This window comes from Callorhinus ursinus, unplaced genomic scaffold (assembly GCF_003265705.2).
Source record: "Callorhinus ursinus isolate GAN/ISIS: 27379988/994484 unplaced genomic scaffold, GSC_fseal_2.0 scaffold2, whole genome shotgun sequence".
Lineage (NCBI taxonomy): Eukaryota > Metazoa > Chordata > Mammalia > Carnivora > Otariidae > Callorhinus > Callorhinus ursinus.
Genome location: NW_027397064.1, coordinates 36,707,133 through 36,729,067, shown reverse-complemented (window position 1 = coordinate 36,729,067; position 21,935 = coordinate 36,707,133). Strand labels below are relative to the sequence as shown.

General features: G+C 37.6%; 1 protein-coding gene across 6 annotated transcripts in view; it reads left to right on the top strand.

The window, feature by feature from the left end:
- Positions 1-1,136: 1,136 nt before the first annotated feature.
- The window catches only part of CCDC150 (coiled-coil domain containing 150), a 77,557-nt gene continuing 56,758 nt past the window's right edge, over positions 1,137-21,935 (top strand). For 5 of the 6 annotated variants that reach the window (XM_025894288.2, XM_025894281.2, XM_073880884.1 and 2 more), the window contains exons 1-8: positions 1,137-1,334; positions 8,037-8,200; positions 9,500-9,720; positions 9,842-10,020; positions 13,030-13,098; positions 17,866-17,982; positions 19,075-19,204; positions 21,833-21,876. In XM_025894288.2, coding sequence (XP_025750073.1) covers positions 1,323-1,334; positions 8,037-8,200; positions 9,500-9,720; positions 9,842-10,020; positions 13,030-13,098; positions 17,866-17,982; positions 19,075-19,204; positions 21,833-21,876 — 936 coding nt within the window. In that variant the 5' untranslated portion in view covers positions 1,137-1,322. Of the gene's footprint in view, positions 1,335-8,036; positions 8,201-9,499; positions 9,721-9,841; positions 10,021-13,029; positions 13,099-14,389; positions 14,457-17,865; positions 17,983-19,074; positions 19,205-21,832; positions 21,877-21,935 lie in introns of those variants that run through there. The other variant, XM_025894299.2, reaches the window with a different exon arrangement.

Sequence of the window (21,935 nt, the reverse complement as noted above, 5' to 3'; positions counted from 1 at the left end):
ACTGCTGCTTAAAATGGAGATTCAGGAAGGTGAAATGCTCATTACATTGAAGTGTGTGGGTATCTGTGGAGAGCAAACACATATCTCTCATCTCCACAGATAAATCGGAGATCATTGAAAGAGAAAGTGTACATACTGAGAGAATAATTGGCTGTTCGTGTTGACGCTCTAAAGTACTCTCCCACTTTTCCTATTAAAAGCTTTATTTGGTCCCTTCACCTGAATAACGTAGGCAGCACTCATTTCTCTTTCACCAGATGGGCTTACAGTTTAATGAATACATCTTACAGCTGTGGCTTGATAGACACTATCTCGTGTGGAGGATTGGCTAGCAGAAGAATCAGAACAGCCAGATCATTTCAATCACTTGCTTAGCAAATGAGGACTCATCTCGAATCTGACTCCATTCATCTGAGGGCTAAAGTTATTCTCAGCTGTGCCCCCAAGGAAAGGAGAGAAACGCATTAATCGCCCTGATGGTGGTAACAGGTGTTCTCTTCAGCTACCTAAATGCAAAGCCGTTTTGTCTTTTCACTGCAGAAGGCTTCTCGTCTTTAAGTGTGAATTCCCACTCTTAGAGCAAAACAACTCTGAAACGACTGCACTATTATTTTCAATGCTTTCTTGTTTCTTAGCTATTTGCAGGCATATTTAGAAATACCTATTCACTTCCCTGTCGAGAAGGCAAGAAATATATTATGCTGATGAGACAAAAGACAAGAGAGCAGAAAACATGTGTTTTACTCTCCGCCTGGCCATCATGGATGAGGATGAAGAGGCTCTTGGCTTTTCCTTCAAAGAAAAGAATGTTTGAACTTTGTATTTTTACCATTTCTTATGCTCATTAATGAAATCTGTTATTTTCCTATCGTTCAAAAGTTACCTGATACTTTAGTCCTCCTAAAACTAAAAACATTTTCTAATCATGGACTCTCTCCCGTTGCGGGGTTTGTTTGCCAAATTCCCCAAACGCCACACGTCCACCCAGGTGAGACCTGTAACCGCAAAGCGGACAAGACCATCTGGGAGGCGAGCGGGAGGAAACTACATATCCCGCCATGCCTCGCTCATGAGCACAATGGAGCCCTGTCGTCATCCGGGTCACGGGGTTGCGCGTTCCGTGCGCGCCGCCGGATTCCGGCCTGGGTGCCGCCCCGGGCGGAGGGCCCTCCTGGGCCGGGAAAACTGCAATTCCCGGCATGCGCTGCCACGGATGTGCCTGCGTACAGGAGCTACCGCGCCGGAGCGGGTTGGTTTAAAGCGCTGTGTTAGTTCCATGGAAACCGGCCTGCCTGCTGAGGGGTAGAGCTACCCGCGGACAGATGGAGTGTGAGGTAAGGCTACCGGCGGTGGACGGGGTGCCGGTCCTGCGGGGGAAGTTGGCGACTCAGCCAAAACCACCATGATCTCCTCCTGCCGCCCTCTCTTTCTCTTGGCGGTGCTTAGTCTCGCTGTCCCCACCCCAGGATCCTGATTTATGGCGCTTCTGCGCTGGACGCAGGTGAAAACCGTTTAGGAGCTAAGTTTGCGTTGGACTGGCTGCAGCTGAGGGACGGAGGATAGCCACCAGGGAAGGCCTTCATTTAAGCCCCAATACCACCTTTTCTTTATATGTTAGGTTGGAGGTTATAGGTTCTTAGGAAAGACATTTCGACGCGTTGGTTGGTTTTGTTTTGTTTTGTTTTAATTTTTGTCACCAGTTATATTCCCCGATCTGCTTTTTAGAATGCATTCGTCCTTTGAAGTTTTCCCAGTACCTGACACTTGTGCTAGAACAGAATAGATGTTCGTTAAATTTTTGTTGAGTTTTCCTTTTGTTTGCGAGCCACAGTGCCCCATTCACTGTGCTAGGCTCTGAAAATAGGGAGAGATTAACCTGGCCGTACTTCGGAGAACTCAGTCTAGCTCGAACACCCACACACTCCTCATGTACCCAACTTGTTAATAGTGGAGCACCCAGGGACACTCAGTTCCCTGAATCCTTTCTGTTCTCCGTGAGACAGTCTTGTGGCTTTACAAGTGGCATGTGCGTTGACAACTCCAAAATTTATACCGCCAGTCCACACTTCTTCCCTGAACTCCGAATTAACAAGTTCAGTCTTGTATTGGTCATCTTTTCTGTTTTAAATTTAACATTTCCAAAACAACTCAATCTTTCCGCTAGAACTAATTCTCCTGACAGGCTTCCATTGTCTCAATTAATGGCAACACCATCCTTCCAATTATTTCCTTGTTCTCATATTTCATATCTAATCCATCAGCAAAGCCAAATCTTTAAAACGCATTTGGACTCTGACCACTTCTTACTATTTTGCTATCACCCGGCCCTAGCCAGTGGCACCTCCTGCCTGGATTATTGTAGCAACTTCCCAACTGGTCTTTCTACCTCTGTGGTTGTCGACCTACCCTCCTGGGAGGGTATCCAGAGTGATCCAGTTAAAAGGTAAAGTTACATCCCAGCACTCCTCCGCTCTACACAGTCCAATGATTCTGAGAGTCACTGAGAGTAAAAGCCAAAACTTTATAATAGCTTTTAAGACCTAATGTGATCTGGTCCCTTTATTACCTTCTGACCTCACCTTCTATAGTTCTCTCCTTCACTTACTCCTCTCCAGCCAGACTGACCTCCTTACTGTTTGTAAGGATCTTTGTATTCACTGATCTTTCTACTCACTGTTTATTCTTTCTGGACTATTCAGTCACCTGACTTTTACTAGTATTATTACTTAAGACATTGGTCTTATTCATACCATCCTTTCAGTGAGGTAACCTACGTAGGAGCTCTATAGAAATACTCTCCCTAAATGCAGAAACAGAATTGTATTAATTTGATGATACATTTATGAAAGTAGTTATGAATGCACTTTTTTAAAACTAAAATTTTATATCTTAGTATTTTTATTATTGTTACGATCAAGCATCAGGCCTTGGGTTCAAGACTACATTCAATGATATTTGCATCTTTTCAAAAACTGCAAAGCACACATAAGACAAGCCATAGCCTCTTTGCTGCAATATTAGCAATTAGAGCTAGATTCTTTTCTTGTAAGATTGTACTTCTTAGACTACGATCTTTTGAGCTATGGCTTCTGAGGATATGCCACGTGGCCAGTGGACTGTGTGTGGGGCCTGCCAGATGAGGGAGGACAGGCAAGGGTATACTGCAGTGAAAATGAGAATCCCGACTCAGCAGATTTACTGGATCCCAGGTACTTACCTCACTCTTCCTTTAACAGGCTCCCAAGTATTCCAGGACTCTCCCTGGTGGATATTAAGGCTGTCTTAGTCTTGCTATTCATCTACCATTGCTTCCTTCCTTGCTTCCTCCGGTCTCCTGACCTTGACCTTGACCTTTTTTCTTTTTCTTTTTTTTCCCATTGCAGGGGAGGTTTGGTGGAGGGATGGTTTTCAGTTAATCCTGGGACCTGTTTTTAATCTCCAAAGGGTAGATTGGCTTGTTTAGTTTTCCAATCAACTTCTTGGATGATTTGCACATATTCATCAGTGATTCACTGAGAGGATATTTCAAGAACACCGCCATGTTCACTTAGAAGCTTTATCCCCTGCCCAACATCAGTCTGTCCCAAGCATCTCACTCTTCCCTTCCTTAGGGTGAATTTTCTTTCCAGAAACCTGAAGTGGCTCCAGTGTAGATCAGGTTCAGGTAGGCATGAGTGATGATGGGAATCAAATTCTTAAACAAATATAAACTTTCTCTTTAAAAAAAAAAAAAGAATGTAATTGGTTTTAAATTTTGCTTTTATGGCCAAAAGTGCACACAATACTGTAAAGTAAGTGTGAGCACCTTATACATATCATAGGTACCTTAGGAAAATATCAGCAAAACTGTGACATTTCAACAATACATGAAAAAATTTTATTTTATTTATTATTTGACAGAGACAGACACAGCGAGAAAGGGAACAAAAGCAGGGGGAGTGGGAGAGGGAGAAGCAGGCTTCCCGCTGAGCAGGGAGCCCCACTGCGGGGCTGGATCCCAGGACCCTGGGATCACGACCTGAGCTGAAGGCAGATGCTTAACGACTGAGCCACCCAGGCGCCCCTACATGAAAAAATTTTAGATGGGAATCTGTATCCCATTCAAAATATGTGGGAAACTTGTATTCCATTTTCTGTATTTTTTTCCCCCAAATGGACTAATGTTTGTATTAGTATTTTATGCTTGGCTTTTGATATAAATTAATAGAGGCCATCCTTTATATTATAATCAGCCTAACAAGTTGCCAGGGAAATTGTCCTCCCTCACATCTCCGGTAGTATTTGTCCTTTCTTTTACCAACCCTTCTACTTGTTTTTCCACCAACTATTGCCTGGGGTTACTGTGTTTCAGGAATGTTTTTGCTGCAAGCAACAGAAAAACATGACTAACACAAAAGGCAAAAGCTTATTTTTCTCAAATAAGCAGAGGTTGGATGTTGCTAGTTTTGGGCCCCCCCCAAAAAAAGTCAGGTTAATCTGAACTTCTCTGGCCTTTTCCTTGTATTTCTCAGATGGTGGTGATCCCTGGCTCTCTGTATCTAAAAGTGCACTGCATGGCTGACTAAAAGAGAACTCTCAGAGCTCTGGGCCTCATGCGGGGAAGTAAAGACCAGCGCCATCATTTCAGTATTTTCTATCAGAAAAACAAAAGCCTTCTCAGAAGCTCCTTGCAGACTTTTTGCCTAAAGTCTCATTGGCCAGAATGTGTCACATGGCTGTGCCAGCTGCAAGGGAGGCTGGGGACATGAACTCTTCAGCTTCTTTTATAGAGAGAACAAAGGAGTCAACTCTGTCTACCCCAAACCTTGTTAAACACTTTACATTTTCTCCCCACTTCAAGCCTGTTTTATTTCTAGGTGGCAGTAACAAGACAGCAGGTGATAGAAAATGGAATGGAGGGTAAATCCATGTGGTGTTTCTCTGTTGTTACCCTTCCATTTTCTCCCCACCCACACTATTGGTGGTTCCCCCAACCCTAACCCTGGTTTCACGGAGGTTCTTCCTTCTATTACCTGAGGAACACTATGCTGGTACATGTGGTAACACGAGCAGGAGTCTCCAAATCTGGCTTTTTTTTCAGAAACATGGTTGAAACTTACTTCAAATCTTTGTAGATCCAAAGACTCTGTTACTGTCTATATATACCTTTGTCTTTCTCTTCAGGAAATTTTAAAAGCATGGAAGGAAATTAATAATAGCTTCTTTGCCCCCATGTCCTTAAGCTGATCATTAACAGAAAATCTTTTAACAAATTCAAATTATATGGGTCAGAAATGCTTTCTGTTTCATAGAATAAAAGAGAGAAATCCTGGTCAGAAGCACTAAAATAAGAGTAAAAAGAAAATTTGTACTTTTTGATCTACATCATTCAATTTCCCCTTCCCTCCACCTCATTCTATTCTGTTTCTATGAAATCAACCTTTTTTTTTAATTCCACATATAAATGATATCAGACAATATTTTTCTTGCTCTGTGTGGTTCATCTCACATAGCATAATGCCCTCTAGATTCATCAATGTTGTCAGTGGCAGAATTTTCTTTCTTTTTATGGCTGAATAATATATTTTATTATATATATTATATATATATGTATATATATATAATATATGTATATATATATAAATCACTTTTTATCCATTCATCTGGTGAATGACATTTAGGTTGTTTATATTGGCTATGGTGAATAATGATGCACTGAACATGAGTGAGCAGATACTTCTTCAAAATCCTGTCTTTGATTCCTTTGTATATATACAAAGGAGTGGGATTGCTGGATCATATGATAGTTATATTTTTAATTTTTTGAAGAACTTCCATACTGTTTTCCATAAATGGCTGTACCATTTTATATTCCCACCAACAGTGTATGAGGGTTCACTTTTCTCCACATCTTCACCAACATTTGCTATCTTTTTGATAATAGCTATCCTAACAGGTGTGAGGTGATATTTCTTTTTTTTTTTAAAGATTTTATTTATTTATTTGAGAGAGAGAATGAGAGAGAGAGAGAGCACATGAGAGGGGGAAAGGTCAGAGGGAGAAGCAGACTCCCTGCTGAGCAGGAAGCCCGATGCAGGACTCGATCCCGGGACTCCAGGATCATGACCTGAGCCAAAGGCAGTCACTCAACCAACTAAGCCACCCAGGCGCCATGTGAGGTGATATTTCATTGTGGTTTTGATTTGCATTTCCCTGGTGATTGGTGATGTTGAGCACCTTTTAATTTATCTATTGGCCATCTCTTTGTCGTCTTTGGAGAAAATGTTAAGATCCTCTGCTTATTTTTTTTTTTAATTAGTTTCTTTGCATTTTTGCTATTGAGTTATATGAGTTCTTTATATATTTTGGACATTAATTGCTTATCAAATCTGTGGTATGCAATTATTTACTACGATTCTGTAGGTTACCTTTTCAAATAAGTTCTGAGGATCTAATGTACAGCATGGTAACATAGTAATATGTTGTATAGTTGAAAGTTGTGAGAGTAGATCACACACACAACACACACAAAGTTAACTATGTTATCTATGTGGGGTGATGAATGTGTTAATTATCTTGATCTTGGTAACCATTCTACAGTGTATATGTATATCAAATCATCACATTGTACACTTTAAATAAAATTATAATCAATTACTCCTCAGTAAAGTTAAAAAAAAAAAAAAAAAGACTAGACCATTCTCTGGGAATGGGGAGATAAAAGGTGATTGGAGAGCTATTTCAAGATGAAGAAATGTTCGGGGCGCCTGGGTGGCTCAGTCGTTAAGCATCTGCCTTTGGCTCAGGTCATGGTCCCAGGGTCCTGGGATTGAGCCCCGCATTGGGTTCCCTGCTTGGCGGGCCGCCTGCTTGTTGTTGCCTCTCTCGCTGTGTCTGTCTCTGTCAAAGAAATAAGTAAATCTTAAAAAAAGGTAAAGAAATGTTCTTGATATTGGCAAGAAACTCAGTCTTTTCACTGCCCCCCATCATGCTTCTTACCCCCTTAAATCCTGCCACCAGTGTTCCCACTTCTTTAATTCTTGCCTTGAGTGATGGAGACTATCAATTACTTGGACCTGAGGTAGTCACCACTTCCACTGCCTGGGAGGCGAGGGGAAGAGAGATTCTGATTACACAGCAAGGGGGGAGGGAGAAAAGATGTGTTCCTAATATCCAAAGTGGGATCTTTGTGAACATTTCCATGGGAGCACTGTTGATAGTAATTGTTAAGGTTTACAGTCTGGTTAGTATAGAAATGTCTATACAGGTTGGAGTTGCAGGAAAATGTCCTTAAAATTTCTTTCCCCAATGACCTTGTCATTGAACTTTGAGTCCATGATTCATCTATATGTTGGGACTGCTTCTATGCTAGTTCTGCCTAATTCTGTCACTAATATTTCAAAATATTAGAAGAGAAGTCTGGAAATTTTATGTCCATAGCTATAGAAGAGTCTTTGCTAGGCTATGAAGTTAAGTTTGCAAATTATTTTTTAAAATCACCGTTTCAATGTAGTTGGTAAATTTATCTTATAACAAGTGCTCAGAAATCTAAGTATAGAACGTTTTTCTGAAAGGTTGGTTATAATATGTTAAAATGATGATGGCTAGTAATGAAAGAAGTAATAATTCCCTTAGCCAAGTCATAGGTCCTAGTATGTGTCTAATATTAGCAGATAGATAGACTAGATTATGATGAAATAACAAAACTACTCAACAATCTCAGTGGCTTATAACAACATAAGTTTATTGCCCACTCACACTGGATGTCATGGACAAGCCATAGCTCTGCTTCATGTCTTCTTCACTGTGGGATTCTTGGCACACTAAGCCAGCCCTATCTGGGTTGTTGCTCATCTCATGGAGGGGAGAAAGAAGAAGATGATGAATGACAAGTTGGCTCTTAAAGTTTCCACCCACTTTAAATTGACCAAAGCAAGACACATGGCTATTCCTGATCTCAACAGAACAGGGATGTGTAATTCTCCCACAAGAAAGGACAGTGATTATTTTGAACCATAATAGAACCTACTATACCAATATTGTGACTTTAATCTCAGGTGCATATGGAAACTACAGTGTCCAGACCGGTCCTCTCTCCAACCCACATCAATGCTACAGCTTCTGAAACATTCACGGTACTTCAGGAAAGGATGAGAATAGTTGAGGAACAGACCAGTTCTCTGAGGGATGACCTAATAATGTTGGACTTTGGTGAAAAAAGGTAACAAATGGAAAATGAACTAGATCTTTGTAAGAATTCTTAGGAGTCGTAATACAGGCGGTTTGGCAGATGAAATATAGGTATTTATAAAAGAATTGAGAAGAAAGTTTCCATTTGAACATTAATTAGAAAATATTTGCGAGATAGAGTTGTCCTCCTGTAATAGAGCTACTACCACTATTCCCCTGAACAGATATTTATTTAAAGTGAGGAGGTGGGTCAGGGTTGGGGTAACTGGATGATAGGCATTAAGGAGAATCCGTGATATAATGAGCACTGGGTCTTATAGGTAACTGAATCCCTGAACTCTACCTCTGAAACTAATAATACACTATATGTTAATTAACTGAATTCAAATAAAATAAAATAAAATTTTATTTTAAAATAAAATTTTAAAATAAAATTTTAAAAATGTGCTAATTAGGTGCACAAACGGTTCACCTTCAAAACTTGATTGAAAACAAATATGGCATTTTTGTATAATTAGAAAAAATTTAGTTTGTATTTTTTAAATCAAAAATTGATATTAGTTAAGGTGAACATCTAAACTTGATTCATGCCATTGATATGGTCTTCATTTTCTTTCCCCAGACTTATTGTAAATTAAAAGAAAGGTTTTAAATCTTTAAAGAAATTTCATAATTTAGAATGAGGTACTCAAAAAAAAAAAAAAAACCCACCTTTTTTTTCCCTTGGCTAAAGAAGGTATTGCCACTAAAAGTTGGATTATTAATGGCCTGTGGAATCTGGGTGCTTAAGCAGCCAATATTAAATTTGCTGGTGTGATTTTCTTTAAGATTACAATATATTTCTTTAGTGTCTCTCATGAAAACCTAAAATTATTATAGTTGGTATTATAGCACCCATAGAATGAATAATTCTTCAGTAGTTAGAGATTAAATTTGTATAGATGCTGAGTATGTTAGAATAAAGTAGGAATGTTTTTATTATGACCTTGTTTAAAAATTTTCTAAAAATATGTGAATATATTTACTCCATGCTAACTTTAATTCTTTATAATTATAGATTTAGCATTTAACATGTTTTATGTACCACATAAAACTTTACAAAAAATTCACATTAAAAGAAAAAACCATTATAAAGTCAGTGGTCTTTATCCATCTGACATTAGTCTCATTCTCTTTACCTAATGGTGCTCTCTATATTTAAATTTGGAGAACTAACAGATGCTTAACTAAGGAATCTAATTTTTATTCTTGGTAGAAATGACCTGATGGTTGGGATTACCGTAGTACACATTGCATTGCATAATGTTGTTAAATTGGAATCTTTGTCCAGAGGCCAACTGGAGACTCCAAAATGTTTAGAAGAGCCTGTGAACCAGAATATCATTAGTCCCATCCAGAACGAAATGTTTTGTTCAGGAAAACCAAATATTCTATGGAAGAACTGTGAGTTTCTGGTAAATCGAATGTGCCATCTGGAAAGCCTCATCCAGTCCTTGAAGATGAACATCTTTCGTCTGCAAACCGAAAAGGATTTGAATCCACAGAAAACAGGTACAGAGAGAAGAGAATCATCAGAAATTTGGTCCTATATGGGTGCTTAATGAGTTTATGATTCTTTTCCTTTCCTGACCTTCTTTCAACTGCTCCATGACCCTCCTGTGCTGTTGGGTAGCTTTTCTGAAGGATCGACTGAATGCAATACAGGAGGAGCATTCCAAGGACCTGAAGCTGTTGCATCTTGAAGTGATGAATTTGCGCCAGCAACTAAGAGATGTAAAGGAGGAAGAAGACAAGGCACAAGAAGAAGTGCAAAGGTTGACTGCCACCCTGGAGATTGCCTCAGAGACAAAGGTTTGAATCCAGATTTCTGAAATACAGATTCACTGTTATCTGTTAACCGGAGGAGGCAACAGACCCATAAAATTGACTTTTAAAATTGGGTGATATGATGTGAGGATTCTTGACATTTCAAAGTTACCTACATTGATAACCTAAACTATTGTGTACTCTCAGTAATGTGGTGTTATAGAGCCCTTACCCTGTATGCATGAGAGTGGGAGTCCAAAGGTATAAGGTAGAGTCTCTGCTCTTCCAAGAGCTTATATGCTAGCTGGGGGAACAAGGGATAGCATGAAAAACTGAACGGAGAAAACAAGGGCGTGGGAAGTGCTAAAGAACAGTGTAGGACAGTAAGTGAGTATTGATGAGTGTTTTGTGTTCAGGTGGGTTTGAGAGGGTGTGTATGCCCTATCTACCTAGAGTAGATTAGGGTAGGCGTCAAGAAAGAGATAAGACATGAGCTGAATTTTGTAGAAGGCGAAGTAGAGAGGTGAGGACATTTCAAGGAGTACACACAGAGGCAGGAAAGAATATAGAGTAGAATAATAAACTGACAATTTCGTTCTCCCTTCAAGGGCCAGGCAGTATAATAGATGGTCAACATGTTATTTTGTTTAATTTTGGAAAAACCTCATGACAGGATGATAGTGTCCCCATTTTAGTAATAAGAGCATTGGGCCCCAGAGAGAACTGATTTCTCTAAGATGACACTTCCCTGTTTTCTTCCTGTTACCCAGCTTTGAACTTAGATCTTTCCACTGATACCGTTAGAGGAAATGCCTAAACTAGCCTGAGAGGAGTGAGGATTCTGGGGACTGTGGGGGCAAATAAATTGGACATTAGTGAGGGATCACATTATAGAGGATTTCAAAATCAAGAATAATCAGTAGTTAGGCTTGATACTTTGGGGGTGATTATCATTTTTGATAAGGAACTGACATAACGAAAATAAGAAAATTAATCTGGCAGTGGTGTAGAGTTTGGGGAAACCAATTAGGAGTCCATTGCATGATTTGAGCCACAAGCCTTATTAGGTCTGACTTAGGGTGGCATTTTGAAAAGAAAGAGGGATGTTTTATGAAGAAAGATATGCTAGAATATGCTACTGGACAGGAGCTGAGTATAGGAAAGAAGGCAAAGATGACTGAGGCTTTACATCTTGGATTGGGGTGCCGTTAACAGTGATAGAAAAGAGAATAAATAGTGAAAACTGTATTTTTGATCCTCAGCTCCTAAGCATGGATAATATTTGAGGCAAGAAGAGATTGAATACATATATATATATTATATATATATATACTCTGTAAGAAAAAGTTCTGTCAATTACCAGGTTCTCTCATTGAACTTTACTTACAAAATGAATGTGTTTGGGGTCCCTTGGTGGCTCAGTCAAGTGTCTGACTCTTGGTTTCAGCTCAGGTCATGATCTCATGGGTTGTGAGATTGAGCCCTGCCTGGGGTTCTGTGCTGGGGTAGGGGGGTGGTTTGCTTGAAGATTCTCTCGTTCTGCCCCTCCACCAACTTGCACATTCATTCTCTCTCTCATCTTTTTTCCTTTTTTTTCTTTTTTAATATAAATTCAATTAACATATAGTGTATTATTAGTTTCAGAGGTAGAGTTCAGTGATTCGTCAGTTGTATGTAACACCCAGTGCATCACCCTACCCATCTTCCCTCCAGCAACCTTTAGTTTGTTTCCTATAGCTAAGAGTCTCCTATGGTTTGTCTCCCTCTCTGATTTCATCTTACTTTATTTTTCCCTCCCTTCCCTTATGTTCATCTGTTTTGTTTCTTAAATTACGCATATGAGTGAGATCATATGATTGTCTTTCTCTGACTTATTTCGCTTAGCATAATACCCTCTAGTTCCATCCTCTTCGTTGCATATGGCAAGACTTCACTTTTTTGAAGGCTGTGTAATATTCCATTGTGTGTGTGTGTATGTGTGTGTGTGTGTGTGTGTGTGTGTGTGTGTAGCACATTTTCTTTTTTAAGATTTTATTTATTTGACAGACACGGCAAAAGAGAGAGAGAACACAGCAGGGGGAATGGGAGAGGGAGAAGCAGGTTTCCCGCAGAGCAGGGAGCCCGACCCAGGGCTCAATCTCAGGACGCTAGGATCATGACCTGAGCTGAAGGCAGACACTTAACGACTGAGCCACACAGGCGCCCCTATAGCACATCTTTATCCATTCATCTGTTGATGGACATCTGGGCTCTTTCCATAGTTTGGGTATTGTGGACATTGTTGCTATAAACATTGGAGTGCAGGTACCCCTTTGGATCACTACATTTGTATCTTTTGGCATAAATACCTAGTAGTGCAATTGCTGGGTCGTAGGGTAGCTCTGGTGTTAACATTATGAGGAACCTCCATACTGTTTTCCACAGTGGCTGCAGCAGTTTGCATTCCCACCAACAGTGTAAGAGGGTTCCCATCTGGCAAGGTTCTCCACATCCTTGCCAATATTTGTTGTTTCCTGACTTGTTAATTTTAGCCATTCTGACTGGTGTGAGGTGATATCTCATTATGGTTTTGATTGGTATTTCCCTGATGCTGGGTGATGTTGAGCATCTTTTCATGTGTCTGTGGGCCATTTGTATGTCTTTGGAAAAATGTCTGTTCGTGTCTTCTGCCCATTTCTTGACTGGATTATTTGATTTTTGTGTGTTTGGCAGATATCTTCTCCCATTCTGTCGGTTGCCTTTTGGTTTTGTTGACTGTTTTTGCTGTGCAAAAGCTTTTTGTCTTGACGAAGTCACAATAGTTCCTTAAAATAAATCTTTAAAAAAAGAAAAATGGAAAATAATAGAAGTCATGAATCAAAGTGGTAAAATAACTTTCTTTTTAAATATCTCATTGTAATAATTATTTTAGACACAATAAGAAGTATTTATAACCATATTCATAATAGCATATATAGATTGCTAGAAAAAAGTCTAGATTTGGACTGATGTGCCTATAGACAGTTTCTTCCTTCATTTCAGATTATTTAGAACCTTTTCCCCTTGTACTTTTAGAATAATGCAGCCATTATTGAAGAGGAATTGAAGACCACAAAACGTAAAATGAACCTGAAAATTCAGGAGGTAAGATAAAAAGAGGTTCTGGAGGGGGCATTGGAATTGCTGAGGGGAAGTCAAGAAAGTAGAAAGAGTGAAAAACTTTCAAGAAAAAATATGTTACTGTGGAGTAGGAAGATTTTAAAAATATGCCATGTGAAATTCAAGTGGAAGTGGCTACCCTTATTTGACATTAAGAGTTCCTTTTGCCTCAGTATGGCCCTACAACCAGAAATAAACTAAGTGCTTTGTGAGCCAAGAAGGAAAATAGGTACCACGAAATTCATATGCTAGAGCTAAGTGAACACATTCATCCAAAGACCTTTTAAACTAAAGTTGTGTTTAAGTTTCAGCCTAAGTTTTAGTAGATAACAGATTGGGATTTGTGAAGTAGGTGGCTACTAAAAGTTGCTGGACTAAAAATTGGCAGCTGAAAACAGTGTAAGAGTCAGGAGAATTAGTAATCCAACACACTCTGACCTAAAAACCTCAATATTCCCTGACAGAATAATCATTGATGTTTATCCAAATCAAAAGGATCCAAATTATATTTAAAATACCAAGAAATAGATATACTTTTAAAGAAAATTCTCATGCAAAATTACTTCTTTAAGTTACGATTTTTAGTGCTTAAGGTGTTAAGTATAGCTATCTGGAAAATTCTCTCATGTACTTATTTGCCAGTAGCTACTGATAAAAGCATGATTTTTCATAGTTAGAATGTATTACATTTCATGTATTTTTTTAGTAGACTATTTTTTTTTTTTAGAGAAGTTTTGCATTTATAGAAAAATTGCACAGAAAACAGTTCTCCTAAACCTGCTCTCCCCATCCCTCCAGTTTCCCCTATTATATTAGTGTGGTACATTTGTTAAATTTGATGAACTAGTATTGTTCATAAATAAATTGATAAATCATTATTAGCTAAAGTCCACAGTTTATATTAAGATTCACCCTTTGTTCATTACATTATCTTACAGAATAGTGTCACTGCCCTAAAAATGCTCTGTGCTCCATATACCCATCCCCCCTCCCTTCCTGAGCCCCTGGCAACCACTGATCTTTTCACTCTGTAGTTTTGTTATAGTTGGAATGATTCAGTGTGTGGTTGTTTTGGACTGGCTTCTTTCACTTAGCATATGCATTTAACATACCTCCAAGCCTTGTCATGGTGTGGTAACTCATTTTATTGCTAAACAATATTCCAGTTGTATGGATGTACCACAGTTTGTTTATCCATTCATCTACTGAAGAACATCTTGGTTGCTTCTGAGTTTTGGCAATTGTGAATAAAGCTGCTATAAACATTCATATGCAGGTTTTTGTGTGGACATGTTATCTACTCATTTGGATAAATACCTAGAGCACAATTGCTGGATCATCTGGTAAGCTTTTGTTTACCTTTGTAAGAAACTGCCAACCTGTCTTAAAAAATGGCTGTACCATTTTGCATTCATACCAACAATGAATGAGTTCCTGTTGCTCCACATTCTCATCACCATGGTGTCTTGTCATTGTTTTGAATTTTTGCCATTCTAATATGTGTGTAGTGGTATCTTGTTTTAATTATAATTCCCTAATGACATGATATTGAATATCTTTTTATATGCTTATTTACCATCTCTATATCTCATTTGGTGAGGTGTCTGTTAGATCTTATGCTTATTTTGTAATTGGATTGTTTGTTTTCTTATGTTGAGTTGTAAGAGTTCTTTGTATATTTTTGGATACTAGTCCTTAATCAAATATGTGTTTTGCAATTTCTTTCTCCATTCTGTAGCTTATCGTTTGCAGAGCAGAAGCTTTTAATTTTAATGAAGTCCAACTTACTAATTTTTTCTTTCAGGAATTGTACTTTTGGTGTTATAAGTCATCACCAAACCCAACATCACCAAGATTTTTCTCCTGTGTTATTTTTAGAAGCCTTATAGTTTTGCATTTTAAATTTAAGTGATACATTTCAAATTAATGATGTGAGGTCTGTATCTAGATTCTTTGTGTGTGTGTGTTTGTGTGTGTGTGTGTGTCCAGTTGTTTCAGCACCATTTGTTTAAAAGACTATCAGTGATTACCATTTATCATTACTCTTTATTAGGAAAGTCTTAATTCTGAGTGCTGTGATAAAATCTTGAATTTTTTATTGAACCCTGTCAAGGATCCTTAGAAGGACTGTCCTTGTCAAAATGCATTTTGGTATTCAAGCAGGAAGGATGTATTAGTTTGCTAGGGCTGCAGTAACAAAGTACCACAGACTGGGTGGCTTAAATAACATAAATTTCTTATATTTCTGGTGATTTGAAGTCCAAGATCAAGATGTCAGCAGATTTTTTTCTCCTGAGGCTTCTCTACTTGACTTGTAGATGGCTGCTTTCACATGGTCCTCACATGGTCTTTGCTTTGTGTGTTGCACATCCCTGGTATCTTCGTGTATCCCTGTTTCCTTCTCTTATAAGGACACCATTCGGGTTGGGTTAGGACCCACCCTAACAGCATCCTTACCGTTTATCACCTCTTTAAAGGCCCTATCTCCAAATACAGTCATATTTTGAGATACTGGGGTTAGAGCTTCAGCGTAATATTTTTGGGGAATACAATTCAGCCCATATCAGGGGGCTGTATAAAAACAGAATAAATGTGGTATACATCTTCCTAAGAGGTAAGAAATATATGTAGAATCTGGTTCTGATAAACATAAAACATAAACTGGTTGCTTTTAATAATACTTCAGAATTAATACCTCAGTAGTATAATTATCAAATAAAGATTCCTCTATAAAGGACTTAAATAGTATCTCGAGTACATTATACTATATAATTTGATCCAGAGCTTAGAAAAATATAGTAAGCTACTCTGTATTACAAAGTAATTATAATCTGATGGGGTGCCTGGGTGGCTCAGTCGTAAAGCATCTGCCTTCAGCTCAGGTCATTCGGTCCTCGAGGACCGAATCAGGCTCCCTGCTCCGCGGGAAGCCTGCTTCTCCCTCTCTCACTCCTCCTGCTTGTGTTCCCTCTCTCACTGTGTTTCTCTCTGTCAAATAAAATCTTTAAAAAAAAATAATTATAATCTGATACTGTAGTTAGTATTAGCCAAAAGTAGAAACTGTGGTTCATCCTTAAATAAGATTGTAATACTTAAAATGATGAGGAAGAATGAGGAAGGAATTTCTAAACTTGAAATGAAGGAATAGAATTATAAAAAGTTCAGTAGATTTGAACACATAAGAATTAAAAATCCTACATGTAAAGAAAGGGGGGGCAAAAAGCAAAACTAGTAAAACCTAGCAAAACTAGATAGAGTTAACAATCTTTCCTTTTAAAGAACTTAAAATTGAGTAAAAACAAAAAACAACCCCCCCCAAAAAACAGTGGTCAACTAACATTTCAAAAAATATATAATAGCTCAGAAAATATACAGAGCTAATAACCATATGAGAAAATGTTGAATCTCACTAGTAACCAAAGAAATGAAAAGCTGTCAAGATGTTATTTTTAATTTATTAGATTAGCAAAGATTTAAGAAAACAACAATACATAGTACTGATGGGATTTATTCTAATACTACTGATAGGCTAAAATTGGAAGGAAAATTATATAACAAATTTATCAAAAGTCTAAACATTATTAAACCTTTAACCTAATGATTCCTCTTGTAGGAATCTATCCTAAGGAAATAGAAATGCAAAGAAAGATTTATTCACAGGCATGTTCAGCAGAACAATATTTAGAATAGTGAAAAATTGGAAAAACCTAAATGTTTGTTATTAGGGGTATGATTAAGAATACTATAGAACATTTGCAAAATGGGCTGTCATGTAACAGTTTCATGCCAACACACTTTTCATGTCTTTCAATGTTTTAAAAAGTATTTAAACATAAAATAAATCATCCAGAGAAGACACATGTAAAACATATATGTACAATTTAGGAAAAGAGCTATAAAGTGTACTCTTAGGTCATCTTCACTGGGGCTTAAAAAGCAGAATTTCTTTTAACTTAACATCACTTCATAAAAGGAATAGCATTCTGCAATTCTCATGTAAGTTTGAAAGGATCTCTTTACCGCATGAGAAAAGAGATTCTTTTTTATATCTTTATCTAACTCATCATCATTTATTGAGAGAAACAAGGTTAGTGTACCCCAATTCTTGAGTGGTAGTTTTATTGACTACTAAACAGTTGCTTCATTATTTCTTTAGACCTTTAAATTCCAAAACAGAATTGGAACAGCTTTCAAGGGTATGTTTATAATCCTATGGGATAAAAAATATTTAAAAAAAAATAGGGAGATGAAGTAATCAAATATGGAAAAAGAGTTAAAAGTAAAAGTCAGAAAATTCAGAAAGTATATACTAAGGTGTGATATTAGTGTTTTTCAACCTTCTTTTTGACAAGTCTATTGAGACATACATTTTATACTGTAACACCATACATAAATAATATACCCAAACATTTCATGAAGCCTTATTTACCCTTCTTTATTACATGCTCTGTGCTCTGATATTTTTTTTCCCCTTTTGAAAGTGCTGCTTGCAACTTACTAACACATCTTGACCCACAATTTGGAAAAAAAGAATTACACAATGGGAAGACAAGGGCAACAGATTTGACTCTTCGTTTCTTAGTAGTTTATCCCTTAGGGAGAAACACAAGCTTGTTTCTGAGTAGTCATTAATGAATGAAGAACGTTTGGGAGTGAGATGGCATGTCTGGTAAAGTTTTCACGGTGAGTTTGATCTTTGGCAAACTGCTGTGATGTTCCCTTGGTCTTGCCTAACTGCAATTTGTTCTGTAGCTAAGGAGACAACTGTCTCAGGAGAAGCACCTGAAGGAATCTCTTGAGAAATCTGCATCAGCCATGCTGTTCAAAATACAAGAAATGGAATCAACAGTGGAGGTGGAACGGAAACAGGTAGATTTTTCTTTCCTTATGTCAAGGAAGTGAAACCAAAAAGAAAGCTGATATTTTACCTATAAGTCTTTAGTTTTGCTAATTTTCTCTAGATTTATTAAATTTTTGCCTGTAGTATTATTTGAAATACCTACATGTAACTTAGACTATTCAGTTCTAAGTATTCAAGGCAATTAGTAGTTCCAAATTCTAATACCTGTATTTGGATTACATAATCTTTATTTTAACCAATGGCTGTCCTTCATAATAAAATTATAAAAAAGATTTTACTTAAGGACTTTTTTTTTTAAGACTTTATTTATTTATTTGACAGAGAGCACAAGCAGGGGGAGCGGCAGGCAGAGGGCGAGGGAGAAGCAGGTTTCCCACCAAGTGGGGAGCCCGATGTGGGGCTCAATCCCAGGACCCTGGGACCATGACCTGAGCTAAAAGCAGCTGCTTAAGCACCTGAGCCACCCAGGTGTCCCCCCCCCCACTTTTTTATTATAAAAATTTTTTTTAAATTTATACAACTGCTGTTTTTTAACCTCTTTCCATTCTTTTTTTTTTTTTTTAAGATTTTATTTATTAGCACAAGCAGGGGGAGCAGCAGAGGGAGAAGGAGAAGCAGGCTCCCCACTGAGCAGGGAGCCCGATGCAGGGCTCGATCCCAGGACTCTGGGATCATGACCTGAGCCAAAGGCAGCCATTTAACCTACTGAGCCACCCAGATGCCCCTACTTGAGGAATTTGTAAATGATCCTTTATTGCTATAACTTGCACTACCAATATAGTGGCTACTAGCCACATATAGCTATTTAAATTTAAATTAGTTAAATAAAATTAAAAATTCAATTTCTCACCCACTCTCGACACACTTCAAGTGCTCAGCAGTTACTTGTGCCTGGTGCATGTTGTGTTGGAGAGTGTATAGAAAGGTCTGTCGGACAGCCCTACTGTAAAACACTGCACCCTGCTGAAATCTTTAACATAGAAACTCCCCTTCTCCCTTCAGTGTTGTTAAGATCAGAAAATCTGCCTTACACTTGTGCTCTGAGGTAGTTTGGTAGAAATCTTTACCTTACAGAAAGGAATTTTTCTTACACATTTCAGGTGCAGATCTTGCAGCAAAACTGCATTGCCCTACGCAGGTCTATGCAGACCACCCAAGAACTACTGGCACAGGAGCAACAGAAAAAAGGAGATTTGGAGACTTCTATCTCACAGCTCAAGTCTGATCTAAGTATGAAAATAGATGCTAGAAATTACATTTCTGTTAGTTTTTTTGAGATTTCATGCAAAAACTCTTAAGATCCGAAGTTCTTGAAGAGGTCATTGTTACTGAGATTTACCACAGGACCAAATGTAAAAAATTGTTGATTGCCTTTTTGTCTGTGGCACTGAAAAAAAAAAGTAATAAAATAGAATTTGATCCTCTTAACTGTAAACTATTCTGTATTTAAATTTTTTCTCAGGTTTATTTAAGTGTTCATGGACTTGGGAACATTGGGTTTCTAGAAATCTAGATTGAATATTGGATAATAGAATATTAATAAGGAAATAAGTCCTTTAATAGTTGCTAACCTGATTCTAACCGTTGATCATGTCAGACTCCCATTTTTCAGGTTACCATTCTATTGACCTGTATTTGTAGCAATGGGTGGTTGTAAGTTATCTTAGAGTTTAATGTCCTCATTTTACAGATGAGTATACAGAGTCCTTACAGGTGATTGAGCTAGGAAATGGATGAGTCTAGTCATGATCCCATGTTGTTCAGTCATGATTCTTCCAACCCATCAGCCCTTGTCGTATTTACTGTTGTTAATATATAAGTGGAAAGCAGTTTCAGCCAGTATCAAATATAGGGATCACAGTGCAGTGCTTCACATGAGTAACACTTTATGGTTTACATAGAGCTTTCACATAAACGATCGCATGTAACACGCTAAACTATCCATACTTCCCAAAGTTAAAGCGATGCCTGAGCCTGTATCTTCTACCTCTGGTGTTCCTGCCAGTGTGCCTTCTATGCTCTCTGGCTGTAGTGAGAGCAGGGAATACCAAAAGGGAAATGAAAATTATAAAAAGCATGGAGCAAAGAGTAATCTGTCAGTGTTTTGTTCTGCTTTTAACAGAAAGTAGTTTTTCCTTCTAGTTGTTGAGTAGTGAATTATCTGTGGCGTTCTCACTGATAATGCCTCAAGATAATTTTCCATCTTCCTGTGATTATGTGGCTACAAAAAATACACGTTATATTTTATGGTGCTGCCACATTATCTCATTTGACCTTATAATCTTGTGAGCAAGATAAGAAAATATACCCCATTCTATAGAAGAATAAAAAGGTCTGTATCCAAGGACCTACGGCAAATAGGATAGCTGGGACTAAAACACAGATCTTTTTACTATAGTAGTAATTTTTTTCAATGTCACTTTCTGATTGGATTAATGTTTTAGTTTTGAATTTTGTAAAGAATATATGGAAGACTATTTAAAAGATGAAAATTACACATTTATTAAAATTAACATAAGGAAAAGGAAGCCTGTCTGAATACCAACTATATGCTTCATATTGAGTAACAGACTCTTTACATGCATGCAGTTTGATTACTTTAAGGTACAACAGTTAGGCTAACTAGATTAATAAAAGGAATGCCTCTAGATATTTGCTTTAATGAATTTAAAAATGTAATTATTAGCAATAAACTTTTGTACACACACACTAAAGTGATGAAATTGTTCTCCCAAGTAAGATGAACACTCTCCTTTCATTCTTACTTTGATTACTGGAATTTTTAGAATAGATCACATAATTATCTTTTATCCTTCACATATTTTAAATTAGCGTTTATTCTATTTGAAATGAGTCTTGGACTTAATATACTCAAAAAGTATAGTTTCTCTGACTATATCCTACATAAAGTGTGAGTTTTTATGTGTTTTGTAATTTTCTGGCTTTAGAATGTTTAAGTGAAACAAAACTAATAAATCTTTATGCATTTTTCATGAAGCCAAAACGTTACTCTCAGAAAAGTTTACTTTAGGCTATTGGTATACAATGCCAAACTGTTCCCTGTTTCTATCTTTGGTTTTATTTTCACTGTATATACTCTCTGGGTGGTTTCAAATCTTTTTTTTTTTTTCCACATAAAATCATCTTTCTGAGCTCCAGATGGTATCTTACTGCCAACTAAACATCTATATATGGATGCCTTACAGATACCTCAAAACACACGGTGAATACTTAAATATTGCAATCATTCTTACTCATTCTATCCCCCAAACCTGCTCCCCGTCCTGTGTTCCCTATTTAGTTGAAGAGTCTGCCACCCACTCCATTGCTTAAATCTGGACCCTAGATATTCTCCTTGACTCATCTATTGCCTTTAACCCAGCAGCCAGCCACCAAGTCCTGACAGTTCTCCCTTCTTGTTATTTCTGGAGTGTGTTTTCCCTTTGCATCTTCAGTGTCCTTCCCTTAGAGCCAGCTTTCATTGGTTTATACTTTGGTTACTGCACAGCTACTAAACTGATATCCCCTTCCTTACTGAGCCTCTGTTATTCTAACAAAAAGCTTTTGATCAGGTGCCTCTCCACTTTAAAATCCCTCAGATGCATCAGCCTCTATGCCTGGAGTAAAATATGTCTCATTGACAATTGCACGTAACTGTGGACTATTTTCTTGATAATTTCATAACTTAATTTCCAGTCTATAAAAATATGGTAGAAATACTTGCATTCTCCTTATTTACACAACATACAGACTGGGGAAAAAAAGAAAACAAGCTACTCCGGGAGAAGATACTGTGTGATTTCAATGTCGCTGTAGTAAGTTATTATTACCATAGTTATGTGGACTCTTTGTTTTTAGTTTCTAGAGATGAACTCATTTCCAAGTTGGTTGAAGAAAATAAGGTAAGTTTTGAGGCTGTAGAGTTCAGAGATGTTCTTTCCTCTCTCACTAAGTAATATTT